Here is a 26,532-nt window from a genome sequence, read left to right on the forward strand (position 1 = left end):
TGTCTGCTTGGTTTCTGAGTTACCCCCTGGTCTTTCTGAGGGAAATAATGGGAAGCTGCCTGTACTGTCTGGGTCAGCACTCACTGTATTATTTTACATAGAGTCACTGGGTAACAGCTCTTCATCTGAGGTAATATCGTAGCTGGGCTGGAGCTTTAACTATCACAGACCATTGTTAACACCAACATCGGAAGGGCAGTTGGTGTCATTTCTGCCTTAGATTTTTGCTGGTTTCCATGTGATTTCAATTCAAACTTCCCAAAAAACATACAGGAAGGTGAGGGTGAGGGAAGGTTGGGATTATTGAACTTCGTCTTCATATCAGAATGAAACAGGTCTAAGCTTAACAGGAAAAAAAATGTCCTGGACAAAAAAGTTACAAATCACACACCAGGTTATAGTCCAACAGGTTTATGTGGAAGCACTAGCTTTCAGAGCACTGCTCCGTCATCCTTCACAATCACCTGGTGAAGGAGCATTGCTCCGAAAGCTAGTGCTTCCAATTAAACCTGTTGGACTATAACCTGGTGTTGTGTGATTTGTACTGAAAATGTATTGCTGGAAAAGCGCAGCAGGTCACGCAGCATCCAAGGAGCAGGAGAATCGACGTTTCGGGTATGAGCCCTTCTTCAGGAATGCTCCTTGGATATTGTGGTTCTGTTCGCCGAGCTGGGAATTTGTGTTGCAGACGTTTCGTCCCCTGTCTAGGTGACATCCTCAGTGCTCGGGAGCCTCCTGTGAAGCGCTTCTGTGATCTTTCCTCCGGCATTTGTAGTGGTTTGAATCTGCCGCTTCCCGTTGTCAGTTCCAGCTGTCCGCTGCAGTGGCCGGTATATTGGGTCCAGGTCGATGTGCTTATTGATTGAATCTGTGGATGAGTGCCATGCCTCTAGGAATTCCCTGGCTGTTCTCTGTTTGGCTTGTCCTATAATAGTAGTGTTATCCCAGTCGAACTCATGTTGTTTGTCATCTGCGTGTGTGGCTACTAAGGATAGCTGGTCGTGTCGTTTCGTGGCTAGTTGGTGTTCATGGATGTAGATTGTTAGCTATCTTCCTGTTTGTCCTATGTAGTGTTTTGTGCAGTCCTTGCATGGGATTTTGTACACTACATTGGTTTTGCTCATGCTGGGTCTTGGGTCCTTCGCCCTGGTGAGTTGTTGTCTGAGAGTGCCTGTTAGTTTGTGTGCTGTTATGAGTCCTAGTGGTCGCAGTAGTCTGGCAGATTTTAAACAAACACATCGACCTGGACCCAATATGCCGGCCACTGCAACGGACAGCTGGAACTGACAACCGGAAGCAGCAGATTCAAACCACTATAAATGCCGGAGGAAACATCACAGAAGCGCTTCACAGGAGGCTCCCAAGCACTGAGGATGTCACCTAGACAGGGGGCGAAAAGTCTGCAACACAAATTCCCAGCTTGGCGAACAGAACCACAACAACGAGCACCCGAGCTACAAATCGTCTCCCAAACTTTGAATGCTCCTTGGATGCTGCCTGACCTGCTGCGCTTTTCCAGCAACACATTTTCAGCTCTGATCTCCAGCATCTGCAGTCCTCACTTTCTCCTTGTGTGATTTGTAACTTTGTACACTCCAGTCCAACACTGGCTCCTCCAAATCTGGACAAAAATGGATTTCCTCATCATGAGCACAGCCTTCCCACCCAGCTGAGTGAGTAATGTCAGGGGAACACAACAGATGCAGTCATTTAGAGCATTGGTAACAAAGACTTGAATCCCATCACCCCAACTAGTGAAATTTGAATTAAATTCAAAAAAATCTAGAACTGGAAGCTCAAATCATTAAATGTGGAATGTTGTAAATCCTGAGCTGGTTCACTGAAGTCCCTTAGAGAAGGGAACAGCTGTCCTCAACGGGTCTGACCCACATGTCACATGTGACCCCAACATTGGGGTTGACTCTGAAACATGCCGAGTCAAAACGTGTGGCATTGGAAAAGCACAGCAGGTCAGGCAGCATCTGAGGAGCAGGAGAGTCGATGTTTCAGGCATAAGCCCTTCCTGATGAAGGATCCTGGTCTGAAAGGCCGACTGTCCTGCTCCTCAGATGCTGCCTGACCTACTGTGCTTTTCCAGCACCATATGTTTTGACTCTAACTCTCAGCATCTGCAGCCCTCACTTTCTCCTGCTCTCTGTAACATGTGGAGCTCATCAGTTCAGACACGTATTAGGATGGGACAGTAAATGTGGGCTCATAATTCCTCAAAACAAATTAAAATGCAAAGCACAAAGAAGAACACAGATGTCATTCAAATTAAAGTTTTGCTTGCAAATATTTCTCATGAGATCAGTTTGATTTGGGTCACATAGGTGTTACTATTATATCAGAGAACTCCAGGTCCTAACTCACCTCCTGCCGGCTGCTCCTTGCTGGTGACAGGAAACTTTAGGAGCACCTCTGCTACTGGAGAAGGAACAATGTCAGGTCCCTTTGTTGAATGTTTGTGTTAGTGCCTGTGGTTATACTCACTGCTCTATGACACAGTGCTCAGCTGACCCTCCCTTCAAGCTGTTGTGAGGGACTTTGTCAGAGAACCCTCAGCACCTAATGGAAATGTAATTGATGATGACCTCAAAGCTGTTTAAGGGCTCGTACAGGCAACCCCTTGTAGTAGAATCATATTTGGACAGTCACTATCTACAGCCCTCCTTTACAGACACGTTATTCCTACATCTCATCAATATTCAGGATACCAGGCCCTTCCCTCCTCCACTTCTATCCCACTCCCCCTCATCACTGACTCATTGATGCCAGTCTATTGCCCCCTGAGCGCAGAGACAACTGTATAGAGGCAGCTGGTGAATGCCATTTTGAAACAACCATGAATCGGTAGCTGCCCACTCCTCATGAATCACTGACTCAAACATGAAACGAGTTTTGCAATTCCACAGAGATTTGATATAATTGGGTATTTATACAAACAAATATATCAGGAGCAGGAGCAGGCCATTGGCCCCTCAAGCCTGCAACCCCATTCCAATAAGATCATGACTGACCTGTTTCTGTTTTGAATTCAGCATTCCCACCCACCCCAATAACCGATGATACTCTGCCTAACAAGGATCTCTTTACCTCTGTTTTAATTTCCATTGACCACCATCTCCACCCACCTCCTGGGACGGTGAGTTCCAAATACTCCCTGTCTCTGCCCTAAAACAGTGATCCTTAATTTGAAAACAGTGGCCCCCTGTTTCTGGACAGATCCACAAGAGGAAACATCTTCCCCACATCCACTTTGTGCAGACCCTTCAGGATCAATCAGGTCACCCCCCACCCTCCAAAACTCCAGGAGAGACACCTCTGGCCTGACTAACACATGAGGTCCAACGTCAAGGCTCTACAAATTCATTTCAAGCAAAAAGCCAACAGCACAGGATGTGAGGCCAAACACATTACACTCACAATGCAGGCTCAAAACTTTCAGCTGCCTTCTTCCCCCTTCCCCCCACCCCTCCCCCACTTCTGCCCTGCACCTCTCCCCCCCCCAACCCCCTTTCCCACCCCTCACATTCCCCACTCCTTCAAGAGTGAGCAGCTAAACAAAGTTCCATTTAAGGGCCAATGTGATTGGATGTGGATGGATGGTACTGACTGATGGCAATAAAGTGGCTATGAAACAGAAACAGTATCACTGACTGGGCCAGTCTTCATAGCATCTCCCTAATTGCCCTGGAGAGGCTGATGATGAACTGCCTTCTTGAATAGTTGGGCTGTGTGCGGTGTAAGGACATACACAGGGATGATAGGTTTAGAAGGTGCAGTCAATGGAGCCTGGGAGAGTTGCTGCAGGACATCTTGTAGATGGCACACACTGCTGCTACTGTGTGTCGGTGGTGGAGGAGTGGATAATTGGGTATGTGGTGCCAATCAAGTGGCTGATTTGTCAAGTTTCTTGTGTGTTGTTGGAGCTGCACCCATCCAGGCAAGTGGGGAGTATTCCATCACATTCCTAACTTGGGCCTTATAGATGGAGAACAGGCTTTGGGGAGTCAGGAGGGGAGTTACTCGCTGTAGTATTTCCAATCTCCAATCTGCTCTTAGCATCATAGAGTCATAGAGATGGACAGCATGGAAACAGACCCTTCGTTCTGACTTGTCCATGCAGACTAGGTATCCTAAACTAATCTACTCCTATTTGCCATCACTTGGCCTGCATTCCAATAAACTCTCCCTACTCATATACCCATCCAGATGCTTTTTAACTGTTACAGTTGTACCAGCCTCCACCACTTCCTCCGGCAGCTCATTCCATACATGTACCACCCTCTGTGTGAAAGCGTTGCCCCTTAAAATGCTTTTACATCTTTCCCCTCTCACCTTAAACCTATGCCCTCTAGTTCTGGACTCCCCGACCCCAGGGAAAAGAACTTGTCTATTTTCCCTATCCATGCCCCTCATAATTTTGTAAACCTCTATAAGGTCACCCCTCAGCCTCCGACGCTCCAGGGAAAACAGCCCTAGCCTATTCAGCCTCTCCCTGTAGCTCAAATCCTCCAACCCTGGCAACATCCTTGTAAATTGTTTCTGAACCCTTTCAAGTTTCACAACATCTTTCCCATAGGAAGAAGACCAGCATTGCACACAATATCCCAACAGTGGCCTAACCAATGTCCTGTACAGCCGCCACATGACTTCCCAACTCTTGTACTCAATACTCTGACCAATAAAGGAAAGCATACCAAATGTCTTCTTCACTATCCTACCTACCTGCGACTAAACTTTCAAGGAGCTAAGAACCTGCACTCCAAGGTCTCTTTGTTCAGCAACACTCCCCAGGACCTTACCATTAAGCGTATAAATCCTGCTAAGATTTGCTTTCCCAAAATGCAGCACCTCACATTTATCTAAAGTAAACTCCATCTGCCACTTCTCAGCCCATTGGCCCATCTAGTACAGATCCTGTTGTAATCTGAGGTAACCCTCTTTGCTGTCCACTACACCTCCAATTTTGGTATCATCTGCAAACTTACCTCTTATGCTCGCATCCAAATCATTTATGTAAGTGATGAAAAGTAGAGGGCCCAGCACCAATCCTTGTGGCACTCCACTGATCACAGGCCTCCAGTCTGAAAAGCAACCCTCCACCACCACCCTCTGTCTTCTACCTTTGAGCCAGTTCTGTATCCAAATGGCTAGTTCTCCCTGTATTCCATGAGATCTAATCTTGTTAATCAGTCTCTCATGGGGAACCTTGTCGAATGCCTGACTGAAGTCCATATAGATCACATCTACTGCTCTGCCCTCATCAATCCTCTTTGTTACTTCTTCAAAAAACTCAATCAAGTTTGTGAGACATGATTTCCCATGCACAGAGCCATGTTGACTAATACATATAAATCCTGTCCCTCAGGATTCCCTTGAACAACCTGCCCACCACCAACATCAGGCTCACCAGTCAGTTCCCTGGCCTGTCCTTACCGCCCTTCTTAAACAGTGGCACCACATTTGCCATCCTCCAGATTTCCAACACCTCACCTGTGACTATCGATGATACAAATATCTCAGCAAGAGGCCCAGCAATCACTTTCCTAGCTTCCCACAGAGTTCTCGGGTCACAGAGTTCTCAGGTCCTGGAGATTTATCCACTTTTATGTGTTTTAAGACATCCAGCACATCCTCCTCTGTAATATGGACATGTTTCAAGATGTCACCATCAATTACCCCACATTCTATATCTTCCATGTCCTTCTCTAAGGTAAACATTGATGTGAAATACACATTTAATATCTCCCCCATCTCTTGCAGCTCCACACCAAGGCTGCCTTGCTGATCTTTGAGGGGCCCTATTCTCTCCCTAGTTACCCTTTTGTCCTGAATGTATTTTCAAAAACCCTTTGGATTCTCCGTAACCCTACTTCCAAAGCTATCTCATGTCCCGGTTTTGCCCTTGTGATTTCTCTTTTACATATATTCCTACTGCCTTTATACTCTTCTAAGAATTCATTCGATCTCTGCTGTCTCTACCTGATATATGCTTATAGCCACTGTGTTTATGTAGGGAGTCCAGTTGAGTTTCTGATTAAGGGCTGACAGTGGTAATTAGGAGGAAGAGTTTTTATAGGATCAATGCAGGGAGCCTGCTTCTGCCAGAACTGGACTATCTAGTCAGAGACAGAATTCATCTAAAACAACAGATTAGGGTGGGGTAGATGTAAATACAAAGGATTGTGATAAAATACTAGACTATATGAATATGTTTGCAGAATGGATGTGTATCGTTAAGTTTGATTGTGATAGGAAGAACATATACGCCCCAGGCATCTTGAAAACAGTGTCTCAGTGTTGCAGAGGATCAAGTGCAGAACCTGAGAGAGCAGGCTTCCTTAATGCTGTCCTCTCAATAAGACAGCTTCACCCAGCCCTGACCAACTTCACCCAGCACTGACCAACTGCCCCCATTCTGCCCCAGCTCCTCAACAATGCCCAGGTTTTTTTACTTCACATTCAGCTGCTATGTCTTCAGTTTCCTGAGCCTCCATGGGTCAGTGAGGAAGTAGGTATGGGATATGGGGTGGGGGTGAGTGATAAACATTCCTGCCCTGTGGGGTATTGCTGCTTCTCAATGATTTGCCCATCGCAGCTTTTGGAGAGAGTTCAGGCAGAATCTGTCTTTGCTGATTCACTCTCCCTGAATTCACTCGGAATTCACTCCATATTCACCTGGAGTGTGGCGTCGGAGAGGGGGAAGCTGAGGCTGTAACCTCATTCCCCAACATCTCACCGTCTTCTGATCATATCCTCACCCCCACCCAGTTCCCCCACCCCCAATACTCAGCACCCCCACGCCTCCCAGCCCCATCTATCCATCAGCTTGAAAGCTGAAGCTATAACTCTCCCTGAGTTATTCCTGCTGATTTGCTCCATGTATCAGCATTCCCAGCAAATCCGAACCTGGAATTCCATTTGTTGCAGCTTCCGATTGGAGGGGACCACAGTGTGTACAGGAGACAGTTCCCAAGGGGCTGTGTCCCACTGGGCCTCTGAGTTCAAACTTACTTTTTAAAAATCAATGAGTCTTAACAGTTTGATGAATGGATTTATTAAGCTAGCAATACAAATGATAGCATTCCATATTACATATTATAATGACAGATAGTTACTGAAAATGGTTCCCATTCTTACTGCAGCGTTTTAATGTATCACTATCATCACTTCCTTTCCCTCAATCAGCACCAATCGACTGGGGCTTTGCCTGAAGTTGTTAGGTAGAACCTCAACTCAATCAGAGGAGAGAATTGAACTTTTTTTGCTGAACACTCACACTGAATATAATTCTATTCTAAACTATAACCCTCCCCCTGATGTTGAGAGTGTTTGATTCTATGAAGGAACTGCCCTTTGGAACAAGAGACATAATCATGTTTTAATAATCCCACTTTAATCACCTGTTTAACAGCAACTGAGCCACCCACATCTTCTGGAGGCCTATCCCTTAATTGTTGAGTAAACCGGTTCAGTAACTTAAACCTCCACCTAGATTAGTGTACTTTGTTCTAAAGCAGAAAGAGATGTTTTGATGCTGTGGGATATCGGTAAATTAATGTTACTTCTGCAATTCTGCAATTATAATTGATTATATAAAAATAAATGAGCTCACACCAGTGTGTAATTGTTTCAGCCAGGAGCTGAGTCAACAAGAATGGAAACTATGTGGAGGAAAAATAATTGTTTTTTTGGATGAGCTAAAAATGTATGCAAGAAAGAATCGGGACTGCAAAACAATGGTAGATATTACAGGCACTAGATAAGATGCTGTGAGGGGAGGCAGTTAAACTAGGTATGCCTGTATAAACTGTAGGTATAAAGATCTGTTTCCCACTTTTACAGAAACACAGGAACAAACCTCAATTAAAAGGGCTTACTGATAAGATGCTGTGAGGGGCAGCACAGATGGAGGGAGTAGATAAAGGTAAGGCAAGAAATGCCTAACAATAACCCACAGCAGGATGAGGTCAAACGGCCTTGTGAGGCCAGAAATAAGCATTTTGTCACCGACAAGGCCGGATAAGACAAGAGATAAACAGGAGTAATGGGTACCAGTCTTAGGGAAGTGGAGGATGTGAACAGGGGGGAAACAATAAAATAAGAAAAAAATATGTAGGAACCAAATTATATAAATATTGAGTATTTGTTGAATTCAGTGTGTTTTGTCCCTGCCTTGTAGACATCACGCCCACTTGCAAGTGTGAAATAAATACACTACTGATTCCGATCTTGTCTCGGACTGAAATTATTGCAGTGAGTGAGCTTCGTTTCTCACAATGCAAACTAAAAATGGAACAGAGTGAGCTGGGTTCAGTGTTTATATCTTAGAAATGATCAGCTGTCCAGATAATTTGTCAGGTACTGGATTTTCAGATAAGTATCTGCTGAGGTACTTATAGAAAAAGCAGTTTCCGGAACATTCAGAGAGAAGCCGGGGATTTCCTTGGTGGCTGTGTGACCCCAGTTGGGAGTTTGATGAAATCTGGGAATGACCTGAGCACATGTTTCAGACGGGGACAGTCCCAAGGAGGTTCCTGGCATCATTGGTCAATGTGTCAGACCGTGGGTGACAGTGGTTCACCGGGACTATTGCTCCCCGTTTGACCAGAGACAATATCTCTCTCCCAAAAGGCTTGTGTCACTCAATCTGAAAATCCAGTCAGAATGATGTGGGCGGCACATATTCACTTTGTATTCAACGTAATGGGAAAGGCACTCTACAAATATATCAGAGGGTCCGCGGTAATATTCCAGGATCGGGGTTCAAGTCCTATCACAGCAGCAGATGGAACACACATTCAATGAAGAAATCTGAATTAAAACATTGGCTTTTTACACAGATCAGGACAGCAAGCGTCAATCGCTATCAATTGCTTCAGTAACATCCTTTAGGGAAGGAAATGTGTTGTCCTTACCTGGTCTGGACTACATGTGACTCCAGACCCACAGCAATGTTCACTCTGAACGGACCCCTGAGTAATTAGGGATGGGCAATAAATGTTGGCCTAGTCAGTGAAAGAATGAAGAAATTGCCTGCGTTTCTCATTACTCCCGAGTGAAAAACAAGTGAGCAGTTCAGAGTCATCTGCTTGATAGGATTTGTCTGGAGGCGTCCTTCTGTGGGGAACAAGGTGCAGCCACGGTGAGGAGATTACTCAAGGAACACAATCAATTCAAGGTTGAAGTGATGACAGTGTACCTCCCAGTGCCAGAGCAAACTTGTCTCAAACCTGTCATCATTAGCTATCCTACCCTAATGCTTGCCAAACTCGAGATTGCTCCCACATTCTCAGCAGCTCCACCAGCTGTAACAGGAGAAGCAGGTGCACTTGGATCTCACTGTCAAGAATGGACTGAATGGCCCTCTGTCCTGAAGTCACTCTATTTACATAGCCCACTCCCACATCCATAACAGGCATCAATCCCTCGAGCTGGTCACTCACTCTCTCCTCACCAACACTGACAAAGCACTCAACTCATTTTTAGTTTGAGTCAGTAGATTACATTCGATAACTCAATCTGAGTTATGTGTCGCCTTCTCTGTCTAGGGCTTCTCAGTTTCAACAGGCATTAGTGATCCCAGATATAATCTGACATTAACCAATAGGGAAAGATGCAATCACTGAGAAAAATAACAAATTTAAAAACGGGACAAGTTTGCCTACCCATATCTCCAGTGATGTGTCACAGTCATAAAGCTGGTCGGAGTCTCTGATTGGCTCAGAAAGAGCAATGGACAGGTCAGAGGGTGTGCAATTCACAAATGGGAGACAATGATGTGGTTACTCTCCACAATCCACATGACTGCCTGCTTTATATCCATGACTGCGTCGCCAAATACCAGACTGATGCCACTTACAAGTTCGATGATGATACCACCACGTTCGGTTGAGTCTCAGATGGCAATGAAACAATCTACAGACGGGAGGTGGAAGACCTGGAAAAATGGTGCACTGAGACCAACCGAGCTCTCAATGCTGGCAAAACCAAGGAACTTGGAGAAAGTGAAGTCACATGGTGTGCAGGGTGTTCTAGCGAGGTGGATAAAGAACTGGTTGAGCAACAAAAGACAGAGAGTAATGTTGTGGTTCTGTTCACCGAGCTGGTAGTTTTTGTTGCAAACATTTCGTCCCCTGGCTAGGAGACATCATCAGTGCTCTGGAGCCTCCTGCGAAGCGCTTCTTTGATGTTTCTTCCGGTATTTATAGTGGTCTGTCCTTGCCGCCTCCGGGTGTCAGTTTCAGCTGTCCGCTGTAGTGGTTGGTATATTGGGTCCAGGTCGATGTGTTTGTTGATGGAGTTTGTGGATGAATGCCATGCCTCTAGGAATTCCCTGGCTGTTCTCTAAAGAACATAAGGTATACTTGCCTTCATTGCGCGGGGTATTGAGTATAAGAGCTGGCAGGTCATGTTAACATTGTACATGACATTGCTTTGGCCGTATTTAGAATACAGTGTACAGTTCCAGGTGCCACATTACCAAAAGGATGTGGACACTTTGGAGAGGATGCAGAGAAGGTTTACGAGGATGTTGCCTGGTATGGAAGGTGCGAGATATGAAGAGAGGTTGAGTAGGTCAGGTTTATTTTCATTAGAGAAAGGGAGATTGAGGGGGGACCTGATTGAGGTTTATAAAATCATGAAGGGTATAGACAGGGTGGATAGAGATAAGCTTTTTCGCAGGGTGAGAGATTGAATAACGAGAGGTCACATGTTCAAGGTGAGAGGTGGAAAGTTTAAGGGGGATACACGCAGCAAATACTTCACACAGAGGGTGGTAGGTGCCTGGAACACGTTGCCAGCGGAGGTGGTAGAGGCAGGCATGGTAGATTCATTTAAGGTGTGTCTGGACAGATGCATGAGTAGGTGGGGAGCAGAGGGATACAGATGGTTAGGAATTGGGCGACAGGTTTAGACAGTACATTTGGATCAGCTCAGGCTTGGAGGGCCAGAGGACCTGTTCCTGGGCTGTAAATGTTCTTTGTTCTTTGAACTCATTATAGACTTTCAGCAAGATGTTACTCATGCCCACCAACCCCCCCACCCCCACCCCCACACACATTAACAGCACAGAGGTGGAACAAGTGGAGAGTGTCAAGCTCCTGGGAGTGGTCATCAACAACAAGCTTTCTTGGACTCTTCATGTGGATGCACTGGTTACAAAGGCCCAACAACGTCTCTTCTTCCTGAGGCAGCTGAGGAAATTTGCCATGATGGTGAATACCCTTGCCAACTTTTATAGGTGCGCCATCGAGAGCATTCTGTCTGGATGTATCACTACCTGGTATGGCAACTGTACTGTTCAAGATCGGAGACGGTTACAGAGAGTGGGGAACTCAGCCTGGACAATCACAAAGGCCAACCTCCCATCGAGAAAATCCATCTCCCAGGCCCGCTGTCAAGGAAAGGCCACCAGCATTCTCAAAGATCCCTCCCACCCTGGCAACACTTACCTACAACCTCTACCATTGGGGAGAAGGTACAGAAGCCTGAACATGCACCAGCCGGTTTCAAAACAGTTTCTACCTTATTGCTGTTAGATTACTGAATGGACTCACAAACACCTTACATTTACCTGTACCTGTGGTTTTGTTTTTGCTGATGTTGACCTATTATTTACTATCTCTGCTACTTAATTCTGTGAGCTGCCTGTGTTGCTCGCAAGACAAAGCTTTCCACTGTCCCTCGGTACACGGGACAATAAATTCAATTCAAAGAGGAGCTAGTCAGAACAAACTGCTCAGACCTTTTTCCAGAATCTTCACGCTTCTCTGCTTTGCAAAGAACCATGTTTGTGACTTCATTCCGAATTTCCTCAGAAATGTAATAATAGATGAAAGGGTCAAGGCAGCTGTTGAAGGTGCTGAGCAGAAGGCAGATCAGATAGAGTAAATACAGGTCATTGCTGTCAGTGAGGTGGATCGGTGAGTGATGTACCAACAGGGTTATATTACTGGGAGTGAAACATATCAAAAACACAGTCAGTACCAACACCATGGTCATTATAGCTTTACAATACTTGCTTTCTTCCAATATCAATGATCTGACAATAGACAGGTAACAGAATATGGTAATAAGAGACGGAATAAAAAACCCAAACACAACCAAACACAAAAAGTAGTAAAAAAAATAATCAGTGACCAATGATGTTGGTAAGGCATCATGGCAGGTGGTGATGTTGAGGTTCTGGATTGGATAGGTCTGTCTACGGAGGAGAAACGGTAACATGGCAACGACAACAAGCAGCCAAATCACACAACAGCTCCGGACAGCGAAGCCATTGCCCCGGAATCGCTTGGAGAGAAACGGGTGGACCAGAGCGAAGTATCTGTCCACACTGATGAAGGTGAGCAGCAGGACGGAGCAGTACATGTTCCCGTAGAAGAAGGCCGTCATTGTCCGACACAGAGCCTCACCAAAGAGCCAGTGGTTGCCCAGGAAGTGATAGTGAATTTTGAACGGCAGCACGAGGCACAGGAGCAGGTCAGCTACAGCCAGGTTCATCAGGAAGATGGTGGACGGTAATCGCTGGATCCTTTTGACCAAGACTAAAAGAGCGATCCCATTGGCTGGGAGCCCGATGCTCAATATAACGGTGTAAACTGCAGGAATTATCACCGTGGTAATGGAACTGGTCAGATGGTCTTCCAGAGATTTCCATAGGCTACTGTCAGAACCGGTGTCAGGTAAATGAAAACTTCTCCCACGAGCCTGATGGACATCTGAACACAAAATGACATTTTTAATGTTGGCATTTAGTTATTTGTAAAAATTCCAAGAGTGTGGAACTTCCCTGCCTAAAGCTCTGAATATCAGGAATCAATTGGGAATTCTCGAGACTGAGATTTAATTGAGTAAACTACTTCCACGAGATTTGAATAAAAGGTGGAGACCAGATAGAGGCCAGTCTGAATTTAACTGAAATGGTGTACCCATGATCCTCTGTTGCCATATTGTGTGAATGGCGAGGTAGTTGGTCATTGGTTAACACTCTGCCTGACAGTGCCAGGGACCTGGGCCCAATGACACCTTCAGCAGTTTGCACATTCTCCCTTTGTCTGCATGGCTCTTCCCTCACAGCACAAAGATGTGTGGGTTAGGTGCATTGGCCATGCTAATTTGCTCTGTTGTGTGCAGACTAGATGGGCTAGCCGTGGGAAAGTCAGGGTGATGGGGTTGGTCTGGGTGGAATGCTCTTCAGTGGGTCAGTATGGACTTGAGGTGCTGAATGACCTGCTTCTATGATCTTTATCTTGTTTAGTTTGGGACAGGAGGAGACCATTCAATCCCTCACTCCCGTTCAACCGTTTCATTTAGAATCCAGCAGCCTTGAGGCTACATTTTCCTGATGTTGATTGTTTCAGCTTCAGACATTAATCTTGGTGTGAAGGTTACCTCCTGGCAATCACCAGGAATGATGTGGAGGAACCGCTGTTGGACTGGGGTGGACAAAGTTAAAAACCACACAACACCAGATCATAGTCCAACAGGTTTATTTGAAAGGGTCTTTTCCCTGCTCCTCAGATGCTGCCTGACCTGCTGTGCTTTCCCAGCACCACTCTGATCTTGAGGTTTATTTGGAAGCGTTAGCATCAGGTGATTGTGGAGAGGACCAGAAGACACAGAATTTATAGCAAAAGGTTTACAGTGTTATCTAGTTGTAATTATATATTTAACAAACTTAGAACATAGATCAATACAGCGTGGAACAGGCCCTTCAGCCCTCAATGTTGCGCCGACCTGTGAACTATTCTCAGTTCGTCCCCCTACACTATCCCATCATCATCCATGTGCTTATCCAAGGATTGTTTAAATCCCCCTAGTGTGGCTGAGTTAACTACATTGGCAGGTAGGGCATTCCACACCCTTACCACTCTCTGAGTAAAGAACCTGCCTCTATCATCTGTCTTAAATCTATCACTCCTCAGTTTGCAGCTATGCCCCTCGTACAGGCTGACGTCATCATCCTAGGAAAAAGACTCTCACTGTCTACCCTATCTAATCCTCTGACCATCTTGTATGTCTCTATCAAATCCCCCCTTAGCCTTCTTCTTTCCAATGAGAACAGACCCAAGTCTCTCAGCCTTTCCTCATAAGACCTTCCCTCCAAACCAGGCAACATCCTAGTAAATCAACTCTGCACCTTTTCCAATGCTTCCACATCCTTCCCGAAATATGACAACCAGAACTGTACACAATATTCCAAGTGCAGCTGCACTAACGTTTTGTATAGTTGCAGCATGATATTGCGGCTCCAGAATTCAATCCCTCTACCAATAACCACACTGTATGCCTTCTCAATAGCACTATCCACCTGGGTGGTAACTTTCAGGGATCACATGGACACCAAGATCCCATTGCATATCCACACTACCAAGAATCTTTCCATCGACCCAGTACTCTGCCTTCCTGTTATTCTTTCCAAAGCATCACCTCGCATTTAGCTGCATTGAACTCCATTTGTCACCTTTTAACCCAATTCTGCAGTTTATCCAAGTCCCCCTGCAACCTGTAACATTCTTCCAAACTGTCCACTACTTCACCGACCTTAGTGTCATCTGAAAATTTACTAATCCATCCACCTGTGTCTGTGTCTAAGTCATTTATAAAAATGACAAACAGCAGTGGTCCCAAAACAGATCCTTGTAGTAACCGGACTCCAGGCTGAATATTTTCCATCAACCACCACTCGCTGCCTTCTTTCAGAAAGCCAGTTTCTAATCCAAACTGCTAAATTACCCTCAATCCCAAATCTCTGGATTTTCTCCAACAGCCTACCATGTGGAACCTTATCAAAGACTTTACTGAAGTCCATGTACACCACATCAACTGCCCTACCCTCATCCACATGCTTGGTCACCTTCTCAAAAAACTCAGTGAGGTTTGTGAGACACGACCTGCCCTTGACAAAACCATGTTGACTATCTCAAATCAAATTGTTGCTTGTTAGATGATTATAAATCCTATCTATTATAATCCTTTCCAAATCCTTTCCTACAACAGAAACAAGGCTCACTGGTCTATAATTACCTGGATCATCTCTACCTCCCTTCTTGAACAAGGGCACAGCATTTCCAACCCTCCAGTACTCCGGTACTAAATCTGTAGACAATGATGACTCAAATATCAAGGCCAAAGGTCTTGATCAAAAGGAGTTCTAAATTTACATATTAAAGGGCATAAACCAGCATATCCCATTCTAAAAGATGCAAGACTTCATCTAAATTTGTTTAATATGTTATTCCAACTCGGTAACACTGTAACCCTGATGCTATAAATTCTGTGTCTTCTGGTCCTGCTCCACAAACACCTGATGAAGGAGCAGCGCTCCGAAAGCTAGTGCTCCCTGTTAGGAAGCATTATTAAGGGTAGGTTGTGTTCAGAAACTTTATTGTTAGGTAGTGCTCACGTAAGGTAGTACTAGCAAGTCTGGAAACTGTTAGCTTCACTAGACAACAGTAAGCCATTATGTTACACTAAGAACAGACTGAAACACTGATGGCATAATGGGGCCACAGGGAGGGTGAACAGATAACAGGACATTGAAACCGTGTTAGATTGCACGTAGCTCATACTGAGGTAACTGAATCTTATCTCTCCTGGAACCAATACTATTAGAGAATACCGCTTCTTACCAAATAAGGATGTAGCACTGGGATGCGAGGGGCTAAAAGCTAGACAAAGAGAACAATAGATCAGAACGCGCCTTCTCCAGTGAAGAGTAAATATCTCACTGCATGTCCTGTGTACGGCTCTCTCATTAAATCAGCTTATATTTTGAATCAGATCCTGTGTCTCTCTCCTTCAAACGAACACGGGACGGTAGCCCCGTCCTAACATCCCAAATAAACCTGTTGGGCTATAACCTGGTGTTGTGTGATTTTTAGCTTTATCCACCCCAGCCCAACACCAGCTCCTCCAAATCAATCCTGTCAAGATCACCCTTTAATCATCTAAACTCAATGTGAGGAAACTTTACGGAACTCTTTAATCAGTCAGATACTTTTCATTCATAAACATGCAGGACTTTGATACAATATCCTGTAAGGCACTAATGGTGGAACAACCTGGGCCTGTGACATGACAAGGTTGGTGCAGCTGTGGGACTGTGGTAGTGGTCTGGGTGGGTCTGGGTGGGTCTGGGTGGTCTGAGTGGGTCTGGGTGGTCTAGGTGGGTCCAGGTGGTCTGAGTGGTCTGGGTGGGTCTGGGTGGGTCTGGGTGGTCTGAGTGGGTCTGGGTGGTCTAGGTGGGTCCAGGTGGTCTGAGTGGTCTGGGTGGGTCTGGGTGGTCTAGGTGGGTCTGGGTGGGTCTGGGTGGGTTTGGGTGGTCTGAGTGGTCTGGGTGGGTCTGGATGGGTCTGCGTGGGTCTGGGTGGGTCTGCGTGGGTTTGGGTGGTCTGGGTGGGTCTGGGTGAGTCTAGGTGGGTCTGGGTGGGTCTGGGTGGGTCTGGGTGGGTCTGCGTGGGTCTGGGTGGGTCTGGGTGGGTCTGGGTGGTCTGGGTGGGTCTGGGTGAGTCTGGGTGGTCTGGGTGGTCTGGGTGGGTCTGGGTGGTCTGGGTGAGTCTGGGTGGTCTGGGTGGTCTGGGTGGGTCTGGGTGGTCTGGGTGGTCTGGGTAGTCTGGGTGGGTCTGGGTGGTCTGGGTGGTCTGGGTGGGTCTGGGTAGTCTGGGTGGGTCTGGGTAGTCTGTGTGGGTCTGGGTAGTCTGGGTGGTCTGGGTGAGTTTAGTTGGTCTGGGTGGGTCTGGGTGGTCTGGGTGGGTGGGTCTAGTTGGTCTGGGTGATCTAACACTTGCCTACCTGCTGTAAAAAAATATGCTAACATCACCAAATCTCCCTGATACAAATAATGAGAGCTGCTCTGTGTTACAATCACAGTAAAGATCCCATCACAAAATCTGCTGCAGGAATCTATGAGAATGTCTTATTGCCATTTTTGAAAAATTTGTTTATTCATATAGATTCATAGAGTCCTACTGATTTGATTTATTATTGTCTCATGTACCGAGATATTGCTTTGTGTGATAACCGGGCAAATCCTACCTTCCATAAATCCATCAGGGTATTAAACAGAATGTAGAATATAGTGTGACAGCTACAGAGAAGGTGCAGAGAACGATCAACTCTAATATATGGGAGGTCATTCATGGTTTTGATAACAGTAGGGAAGTAGCTGTTTTTGAGAGTGGGAGGGGTCTGTGATGATGTTGGCTGCTTCCCCGAGGCAGTGGGAAGGGTAGATGGAGTCAGTGGATGGGAGACTGGTTTGTCTGATGGACTGGGCTGCGTTCACAGCTCTCTGTAATTTCTTAGGGTCCTGGGCAGAGCAGTATCTGTACCAAGGTGTAATGACAGGATGTTTTCTATAGTGCATCTGTATAAATTGGGAAGAGTCACTGTGGACAGGTGGAATTTTCTTCGCCTCCTGGGGAAGTAGAGGTGTGGGTGTGTGCTTTCTTGGCTGTTGCATAGATGTGGGTGAACAAGGTCAGATCGTTGGTGATCATCACTCCCAGGAACAGACCCACCTACCCAACTCCTCCACACTGACCAGCCTTTACTACTTCCTCTGGCAGCTCGTTCCACACACACACCACCCTTTGTGTGAAAACGTTGCCCCTCAGGTCCCTTTTAAATCTTTCCCTTCTCACCTTAAACCTATGCTTTTTAGTTGTGGATGCGCCTACACCGGGGAAAGGACCTTGTCTATTTACCCTATCCATGCTCCTCATGATTTTATAAACCTCTATAAGGTCACCCCTCAGCCTCCATGGAGAACAGCCCCAGCCTGTTCAGCCTCTCTCTGTAGCTCAAACCCTCCAGTCTTGGTAATATCCTTGTAAATCCTTCCTACACTCTTCATGTAAAACTTTATTTTATAGTAGGGCGACCAGAACTGCATGCCATACTCTAAATGTGGCATTTCCAATGTCCCGTACAGCTGTAACATGACGTCCCAACTCCTGTACTCAATGTTCAGACCAGTGAAGTTCCACTTCCAAGGAACTCTGGACTTGCACTCCTCAGCACCACTCCCCCGGGGCCCTGCCATTAACCGTGTAAGTCCTGCCCCGGTTTGTCACTGCTCACAGATGGCTACTTTGAGGTGGTTTTCAGTAACTTGCCTCATTGTGCTAACTGGAGGAGAAAGTGAGGTCTGCAGATGCTGGAGATCAGAGCTGAAAATGTGTTGCTGGAAAAGCGCAGCAGGTCAGGCAGCATCCAAGGAACAGGAGATTCGACGTTTCGGGCATAAGCCCGAAGATTCCTGAAGAAGGGCTTATGCCCGAAACGTCGAATCTCCTGTTCCTTGGATGCTGTCTGACTTGCTGGGCTTTTCCAGCAACACATTTTCAGCTCATTGTGCTAACTCTCAGTTTTCAATATCTCTCAGTTTTTGACTGGCAAATTAGAGATGGCGCTGACAGTAAATCTGCATTTGTTCAAGTCGTAGAGGGTAACACACAGGCAAACCTGTGTTCTGATCGAAGCCAGATCAGTTTAACTTTGGACAGATTTTCTCTATCACATAAGTATGAGAAGAATGAGGCCATTCAGCCCCTCAAACCTGCTCAGTCATTGAGTAAGATTTGTTATTGTCGTCAGCAATCACTTCCTAACAATTCGATTGTTCACCTAGAAAATTTCATGTCACTGCACATGGACTCAGTGTCCCCTTGATGGCTGACGAGCCCAATCTTAGAGCCCCACCTCTGACCACACACCAGCTGAGTGTTTTTGTGAGGTGGAAGAGTCCTTGGTCTTGAGACTGTTCCTTTCTCCGGTTCCTCTGCCATACTTCCTCTTGCTGACGTGGAGTAGCAGAGTCAGTCAGCGTGGAAAGAGAGTTGAAAAGTGTGGTGCTGGAAAAGCACAGCCAGTCAGGCAGCATCCGAGGAGCAGGAGAGTCGATGATTCCTGATGAAGGACTTATACTCGAAATGTTAGCTCTCCTGCTCCTTGGATGCTGCCCGACTGGCGCTGCTCTTCCAGCACCACACTCTTCAACTGATCTCCAGCATTTGCAGTGCTCACTTTCTCCCAGACAAATGGACATTTTGCAGGATGTCACCATCTATTTCCCTGCAGTCTATATCTTCCATATCCTTTTCCACAGTAAATACTGATGCAAAATATTCATTTAGTTTCTCCCCTATTTTCTGTGGCTCCACACAAAGGCCGCCTTGTTGATCTTTGAGGGGTCCTATTCTCTCCCTAGTTACCCTTTTGTCCTTAATGTATTTGTAAAATCCCTTTGGATTCTCTTTAAGCAGCGTCAACTTCTGCCACATTCAGTGGGGTCTATTGTTAAACCATAAGACCACAAGACATAGAAATTAAGGCATTCAGCCCATCAGGTCTGCTTCACAACCAAAATGTTGACTTCCCCAGCCTCCTGTTGCTGCCTGCCTTGCTGTGTCCCTCTCCCTCCTGATGCTGCCTGCCTTGCTGTGTCCCTCTCCCTCCTGATGCTGCCTGCTTTGCTGTGTCCCTCTCCCTCCTGATGCTGCCTGCCTTGCTGTGTTCCCTCTCCCTCCTGATGCTGCCTGCCTTGCCCTGAAGCTCTGACTTATCACCTCCATCCCCACCGCCACTCACCTATTGTGCTCGATGCTACTTTCTCTCCACCACCACCCTCCTCTCATTTATCTCTCCACCCTGCAGGCACTTTGTCTGTATTCCTAATGAAGGGCTTTTGCCCGAAACGTCGATTTTCCTGCTCCTTGGATGCTGCCTGAACTGCTGTGCTCTTCCAGCACCACTCTAATCCAGAATCCTTGCTGTGATCCCCCAGTCTCCTGCCTGTCCCTCCTGATGCTGCCTGCCTTGCTGTGATCCCCCAGTCTCCTGCCTGTCCCTCCTGATGCTGCCTGCCTTGCTGTGATCCCCCAGTCTCCTGCCTGTCCCTCCTGATGCTGCCTGCCTTGCTGTGATCCCCCAGTCTCCTGCCTGTCCCTCCTGATGCTGCCTGCCTTGCTGTGATCCCCCAGCCTCCTGCCTGTCCCTCCTGATGCTGCCTGCCTTGCTGTGATCGCCCAGTCTCCTGCCTGTCCCTCCTGATGCTGCCTGCCTTGCTGTGATCCCCCAGCCTCCTGCCTGTCCCTCCTGATGCTGCCTGCCTTGCTGTGATCCCCCAGTCTCCTGCCTGTCCCTCCTGATGCTGCCTGCCTTGCTGTGATCCCCCAGCCTCCTGCCTGTCCCTCCTGATGCTGCCTGCCTTGCTGTGTTCCTCCAGCCTCCTGCCTGTCCCTCCTGATGCTGCCTGCCTTGCTGTGTTCCTCCAGCCTCCTGCCTGTCCCTCCTGATGCTGCCTGCCTTGCTGTGATCCCCCAGACTCCTGCCTGTCCCTCCTGATGCTGCCTGCCTTGCTGTGTTCCTCCAGCCTCCTGCCTGTCCCTCCTGATGCTGCCTGCCTTGCCCCGAACATGGAATCTTTCCCTAACCTGGTGAGCTACCTCTCATCTAAGGCTGACATTAATAGGGCGATTCAACATCATCCAATCTGCAAGCACTGCCTTTGGATGCCCAAGAATGAGAGATTTTGATTATCAAGACATCCGTACTGATACCAGAATCTGTGTGGAAGGCTGTCATCCTTCTGACTTTCTAAGTGGCTCTGAAGCTTGGAGAATGTTAACGATCGAATCCGTACAGTGTGGAAAACAAGCATTGTCGGCATGGACTGGTTGGACCATTGGGTATGTCCTCATCAATCTTGTTTGTTACTTCTTCAAAAAACTCAATCAAGTTTGTGAGACATGATTTCCCATGCACAAAGCCATGTTGACTATCCCTAGTCAGTCCTTGCCTTTCCAAATACATGTACATCCTGTCCCTCAGGATTCCCTCCAACAACTTGCCCACCACCGAGGTCAGGCTCACCGGTCTATAATTCCCTGGCTTGTCTTTACCAACCTTCTTAAACAGTGGCACCACGTTTGCCAACCTCCAGTCTTCTGGCATCTCACCTGTGACTATCGATGAAACAACTATCTCAGCAAGAGGCCCAGCAATCACTCCCCTAGCTTCCCACAGAGTTCTCGGGTACACCTGATCGGTTGCAGTTCTTTGTTCTGGATGTTTGGTCAGAAGTCACACTGGCTTTCAGAGAATGGGAGAAAGCTCCTACTGAGGATTCAGGTGTTGATCTTGTCAGTGATGGACAGTAGGAGGACTCCTCGGTAGTTCCCACAATCCACATTGCCTCCTTTCTTGAAGACAGTAATGATGGCAGCAACTCTGGGATCAGTGGGAATTTCTACTTGATCCCAGCTTTTCAGGAACAGTTGGTGGTGATGATGGGTAGGCTCTGCTCATCCAAGTTTGAAAATCTCCGTTGGAATCCCATCTACTCCTGCAGCTTTTCCATTCCTCATGTGTCTCTTGTCATAGAGTAATAGAGACCCTTAGGTCCAACCCGTCCATGCCGACCAGATATCCCAATCCAATCTAGTCCCTGCCAGTACCCAGTCCATATCCCTCCAAACCCTTCCTATTCATATACCCATCCAAATGCCTCTTAAATGTTGCAATTGTGCCAGCCTCCACCACATCCTCTGGCAGCTTATTCCATACACGCACCACCCTCTGTGTGAAAAAGTTGCCCCTTAGGTCTCTTTTATGTCTTTCCCCTCTCACCCTAAACCTATGCCCCTCTAGTTCTGGAATCCCCGACCCCAGGGAAAAGACTTTGCCTATTTACCCTATCCATGCCCCTCATAATTTTGTAAACCTCTATAAGGTCACCCCTCAGCCTCCGATGCTCCAGGGAAAACAGCCCCAGCCTGTTCAGCCTCTCCCTGTAGCTCAAATCCTCCAACCCTGGCAACATCTTTGTAAATCTTTTCTGAACCCTTTCAAGTTAGAGAGACTTAGCGAGACAGAGAGACCAGATCGATAAATAATACTCTAGGTGTGGTCAGATCAACACCATCTAGGAGAAAGTGAGACTGCAGATGCTGGAGATCAGAGTCAAAAGAGTGGTGCTGGAAAAGCACAGCAGGCCAAGCAGCATCTGAGGAGCAGGAAAATCCCAGTTTCAGGTAACGCACTTCATCAGGAATGAGGCTTTTGCCTGAAACGGTAACTCTCCTGCTCTTCGGATGCTGCCTGACCTGCTGTGCTTTTCCAGCACCAAACATTTTGACTCACCAACACCGTGTACAGGCATACCAAGCCTTCCTTTATTTTATATTCCATTCCTAAAGACTAACATTCCATTTGCCTTCCCAATTGCTTGTTGTTCCTGCAGGTTTATTGTACCTACAGCAGAGGGGCAGCAGTGATTTAGATTGGCAGCTCACTACCACCTCCTCAAGGGACAATTAGGGATGGGTAATAAATGCTGGACCAGCTGGTGACCCCCCATGCCCTATGAATAAATAAAAAATGTTACATTTTGTGATTTAGGCACAAGGACACCTAGATCTATCTGTATCAAGCATTCCTCAGTCTTATCTCTATTGCTCAATACACAAACACACACACACACACACACACACACACACACACACACACACACACACACACACACACACACACACACACACACACACACACACACAAATCCGAAGCAGAAAGAGCCATTTGGCCTCCTCAGAGATGACTGAGTTCTCGGTGGTATGAATTCCCATTCCCCTGATAACTTTCTCTCCCAGCCAAGAATCCATCCACCTCTACCTTAAGAATATTGAAAGTCCCTCATCTCCATTTCCCTTCTTTGGCAAACTGTTCCCAAGTCACACAATTGTCCTGGTGTCAGTTTGAAAACGGTTAGCCCTAATTTTAAAACACCCCCTCCTGGTTTTGGGCAGACCCACACAAGGGACAAGACCCCATGTCCACCTTGTCAACATTATTCTGGATCTTCAATCAGGTCCCCCTCACTTTTCCAAACTCCAGCCCGGTGTGTCCAGCAGTTCCTCATTAGATAATCATCCCAGGTATCAATCCAGTCACCAAGTGACCAGCTATTACAGAATTATAATCTCCAGACAGCTGTTTACTATAAACCCACAGACTCTCACACCAACCTGGACTGCACCTCCTCCCACCAAGTATCCCACAAGAACTCCATCCCATTCTCCCAATTCCTCCACCTCCGTCCCATCTGCTCAGACGAGGAGACATTCCACTCCCAAACATACTGGATGCCCACTTATTTCGAACAACGTGCTTTTCCCTCCTCTGTCATCCAGATAGTCCTCCAGTGTACCACCTCCAGTCCCTGTTCCACTGCTCTAAACCTCCCTCCAAACACAATAAAGACAGAGGTCCCCTTGTCCTCACCTACCACCCCACCAGTCTCTGCATCCAATAGATCATCCTTAAACACCCCCGCCAACTCCAATTAGACTCCACTGTCAGGAGTATCTCTGCCTTTCACAAGGACTGTTCCCTTCACCAATCCATGGTCTCCCCACCAACACCCTCCGAACCCCCAGGTACCTTCCACTGCAACCGGAAAAGATGCAAGACCTGCCAGTATGCTGTCCCCCTCACCTCAATCTGCGGCTCCAAACAGTCCTTCCAAGTGAGACAGAGGTTCACTTGCCTTGCTTCCGGTCTGGTTTACTGCTTCAGGTGCTCCCGATGTGGTCTTCTCCACATCGGGGAGACCTAATGTAAACTTAGGGAACAGTTCACCGAGCATTGTAGCCAGGCCTGTAGAGAGCTGACTGGACCTCCCAGTCACCGCCTGTTTCACTTCCCTATCTCACTCTTTTCAACATGACCATTCTTGGCCTCCTCCATTGCCACAGCGAACCACACTGCAAATTGGAGGAACATCTCATTTTCCACTTGGGCAGCCTACAGTCCAGAGGATTCAGCATTGAGTCCTTCAATTTCAAGTAACCTCCCCATCCCTTGACTCCCTTCCCAGCCCCTCCAACTCCTTTCCACTCCTCTCAGCTACCAACTGGATCATTTCTCCCATTCACCAATCAGGTTGTGCCCTCTACTGTCTCCATCTATCCCCACCTCATCAGCCTGCCCCCCACCACCCCTTTTACCTGCAGCTTCCCATACACCCACCCCCACTCCAGAAGAAGGGTTACACCCGAAATGTTGACTTCTCCATCTCCTGATGCTGCCTGGCTTGCTGTGTTCTTCCAGCCTCCCGTTTGTCTCCCCTGGATTCCAGAATCTGCAGTTATTTTTTGTCTCTATTATAGAATCACAGTACTTTTATATTACAAAAGGAGACTCTTTTCACCATAACCCTTCACATTGTTTCAATCCAAGTCATTACTCAATGACTTGGTCAGAGTATTGAGTACAAGAGTTGGAAGTTCATGTTGTGGCTGTACATGACATTGGTTTAGACCATTTTTTGAATATTGTATGCAATTCCGGGTTCCTTCCTATCAGAAAGATGTTGTGAAACTTGAAAGGTTGAAGAAAAGATTTACAAGGATGTTGCCAGGGTTGGAGGATTTGAGCTACAGGGAGAGGCTGAACAGGTTGGGGCTGTTTTCCGTGGAGCATCGGGGGCTGAGGGGTGACCTTATTGAGGTTTATAAAATCATGAGGGGCATGGATAGGATAAATAGACAAAGTCTTTTCCCCACCCCTCCAACCGTAACAAGGACAGAACCCCCCTGGTGCTCACCTTCCACCCTACCAACCTTCACATAAACCAAATCATCTGACGACATTTCCTCCACCTCCAAAAAGACCCCACCACCAGGGATATATTTCCCTCCCCACCCCTTTCCACCTTCCGCAAAGACCATTCCCTCCGTGACTACCTGGTCAGGTCCACACCCCCACAACAATCCGCCCTCCCCTCCTGGCACCTTCCCCTGTCCCGGCAGGAATTGCAAAACCTGTGCCTATACCTCCTCCCTCACCTCTATCCAAGGCCCCAAAGGAGCCTTCCACATCCATCAAAGTTTTACCTGCACATTCACCAATGTCATTTATTGTATCCATTGCTCCCGATGTGGTCTCCTCTACATTGGGGAGATTGGAAGCCTCCTAGCAGAGCGCTTTAGGGAACATCTCCGGGACCAATCAACCACACCGCCCTGTGGCCCAATATTTCAACTCCCCCTCCCACTCTGCCGATGACATGGAGGTCCTGGGCCTCCTTCACCGCCGCTCCCTCACCACCAGACGCCTGGAGGAAGAATGCCTCATCTTCTGCCTCGGAACACTTCAACTCCAGGGCATCAGTGTGGACTTCAACAGTTTCCTCATTTCCCCTTCCCACACCTCACCCCAGCTCCAAACTTCCAGCTCAGCACTGTCCCCATGACCTTACCTACCTGCCTATCTTCCTTTCCACCTATCCACTCCACCCTCCTCCATCTATCACCTCCATCCTCACCCCCATTCACCTATTGTATTCTATGCTACTTTTTCCCCACTCCCCTCTCATTTATCTCTCCACCCTTCAAGCTCTCTGTCTCTATTCCTGATGAAGGGCTTTTGCCTGAAACACCAATCCTCCTGCTCCTCGGATGCTGCCTGACCTGCTGTGCTTTTCCAGCACCACTCTAATCTAAACTCTTGGTTGGGATATCTGGTCAGCATGGATGAGTTGGACCAAAGGGTTTGTTTCTGTGCTGGACATCTCTGATTCTGTGACTCTATGACCTTTTGAAAACTTTGATTGAATCTGACTCTCTCACATTTCCTTCCGTTAATATTGCTTCTTTTATTCTTGTTACCAAAGTAAACACACTCACTGTTTGTACTCAATCTGTAAAACCTTCACATGGTCACTTATTTTTATCCCTTTGCGGACTCTTCGCATCATCACCATTTGCTGTCCTTCACAATGATCAGCAAATACAGTCGCAGTTCACTAACCACATAGCAGTATTGAGAACTAGCCAAGTCCTAGGCTGTGATCCCCATCGCACTCCACAAGGTACAGTCTACGCCTGCAAAGGGCCCTGACTCTCTGCTTCTTGCCTATTAGCCTGTCCATTATCTGTGTGAATACATCACCAACAACAGCAGGAACTCTGACCTCACATATTGCCCTTTAATACAGCTGCCTCTTAGAAATTCCAAAGCACCACATCACGGTTATTGATCTGCTCAGAGAACTAGAAACACACTTTCGCAAAACCCATCTTCACTCTGATAATAAGATAAAATGTGAATCTTACCTTGTTCCGATTGGCTGAGTGCTGTGGGTAAGACTAACAGTGCAAGTAGAACAAGGTTTTGGTACGATGCTTTGGCCATGGGTGTGGAGCTGTTGGACTCTCAGGATGATCTGGCTGTCGAGTGGCTTTGTACTCTCTTTAACAGAGGAAACCTGACGTAAACACAGCTCGGCGATTTGACTGCCAGGAAATCAACATCACAGGCTTATTAGGGGGCCAGGAAATTATCTTGCCTCTTGCTCACAAAATGTTTGTAGTCTGGAGACTCACACTGGGGGAAAGTAACAAACCAGAGTCAGGATTCTAGTTTTGTTTAGTCTTGTGTTCACTTTTAAAACTAAACCATTCCATAGCTAGCTTCTCATTTCCCCCTGCATCTTTGTGTGACTCACATATTAATTTT

General features: G+C 47.0%; 1 protein-coding gene across 1 annotated transcript; it reads right to left on the reverse strand.

Annotated features, from left to right (window-relative positions):
- Nucleotides 1-7,075: 7,075 nt before the first annotated feature.
- On the reverse strand, nt 7,076-26,235 carry LOC132829031 (proteinase-activated receptor 3-like). The gene is made up of 2 exons (XM_060846303.1): nt 26,130-26,235; nt 7,076-12,731 (listed from the first exon to the last, which is right to left on the reverse strand). The coding sequence occupies exons 1-2, from the start codon at nt 26,206-26,208 to the stop codon at nt 11,716-11,718; spliced, it is 1,095 nt and encodes a 364-aa protein (XP_060702286.1). The 5' UTR covers nt 26,209-26,235; the 3' UTR covers nt 7,076-11,715.
- Nucleotides 26,236-26,532: the final 297 nt, after the last annotated feature.

Source organism: Hemiscyllium ocellatum, chromosome 28, assembly GCF_020745735.1.
Source record: "Hemiscyllium ocellatum isolate sHemOce1 chromosome 28, sHemOce1.pat.X.cur, whole genome shotgun sequence".
NCBI lineage: Eukaryota > Metazoa > Chordata > Chondrichthyes > Orectolobiformes > Hemiscylliidae > Hemiscyllium > Hemiscyllium ocellatum.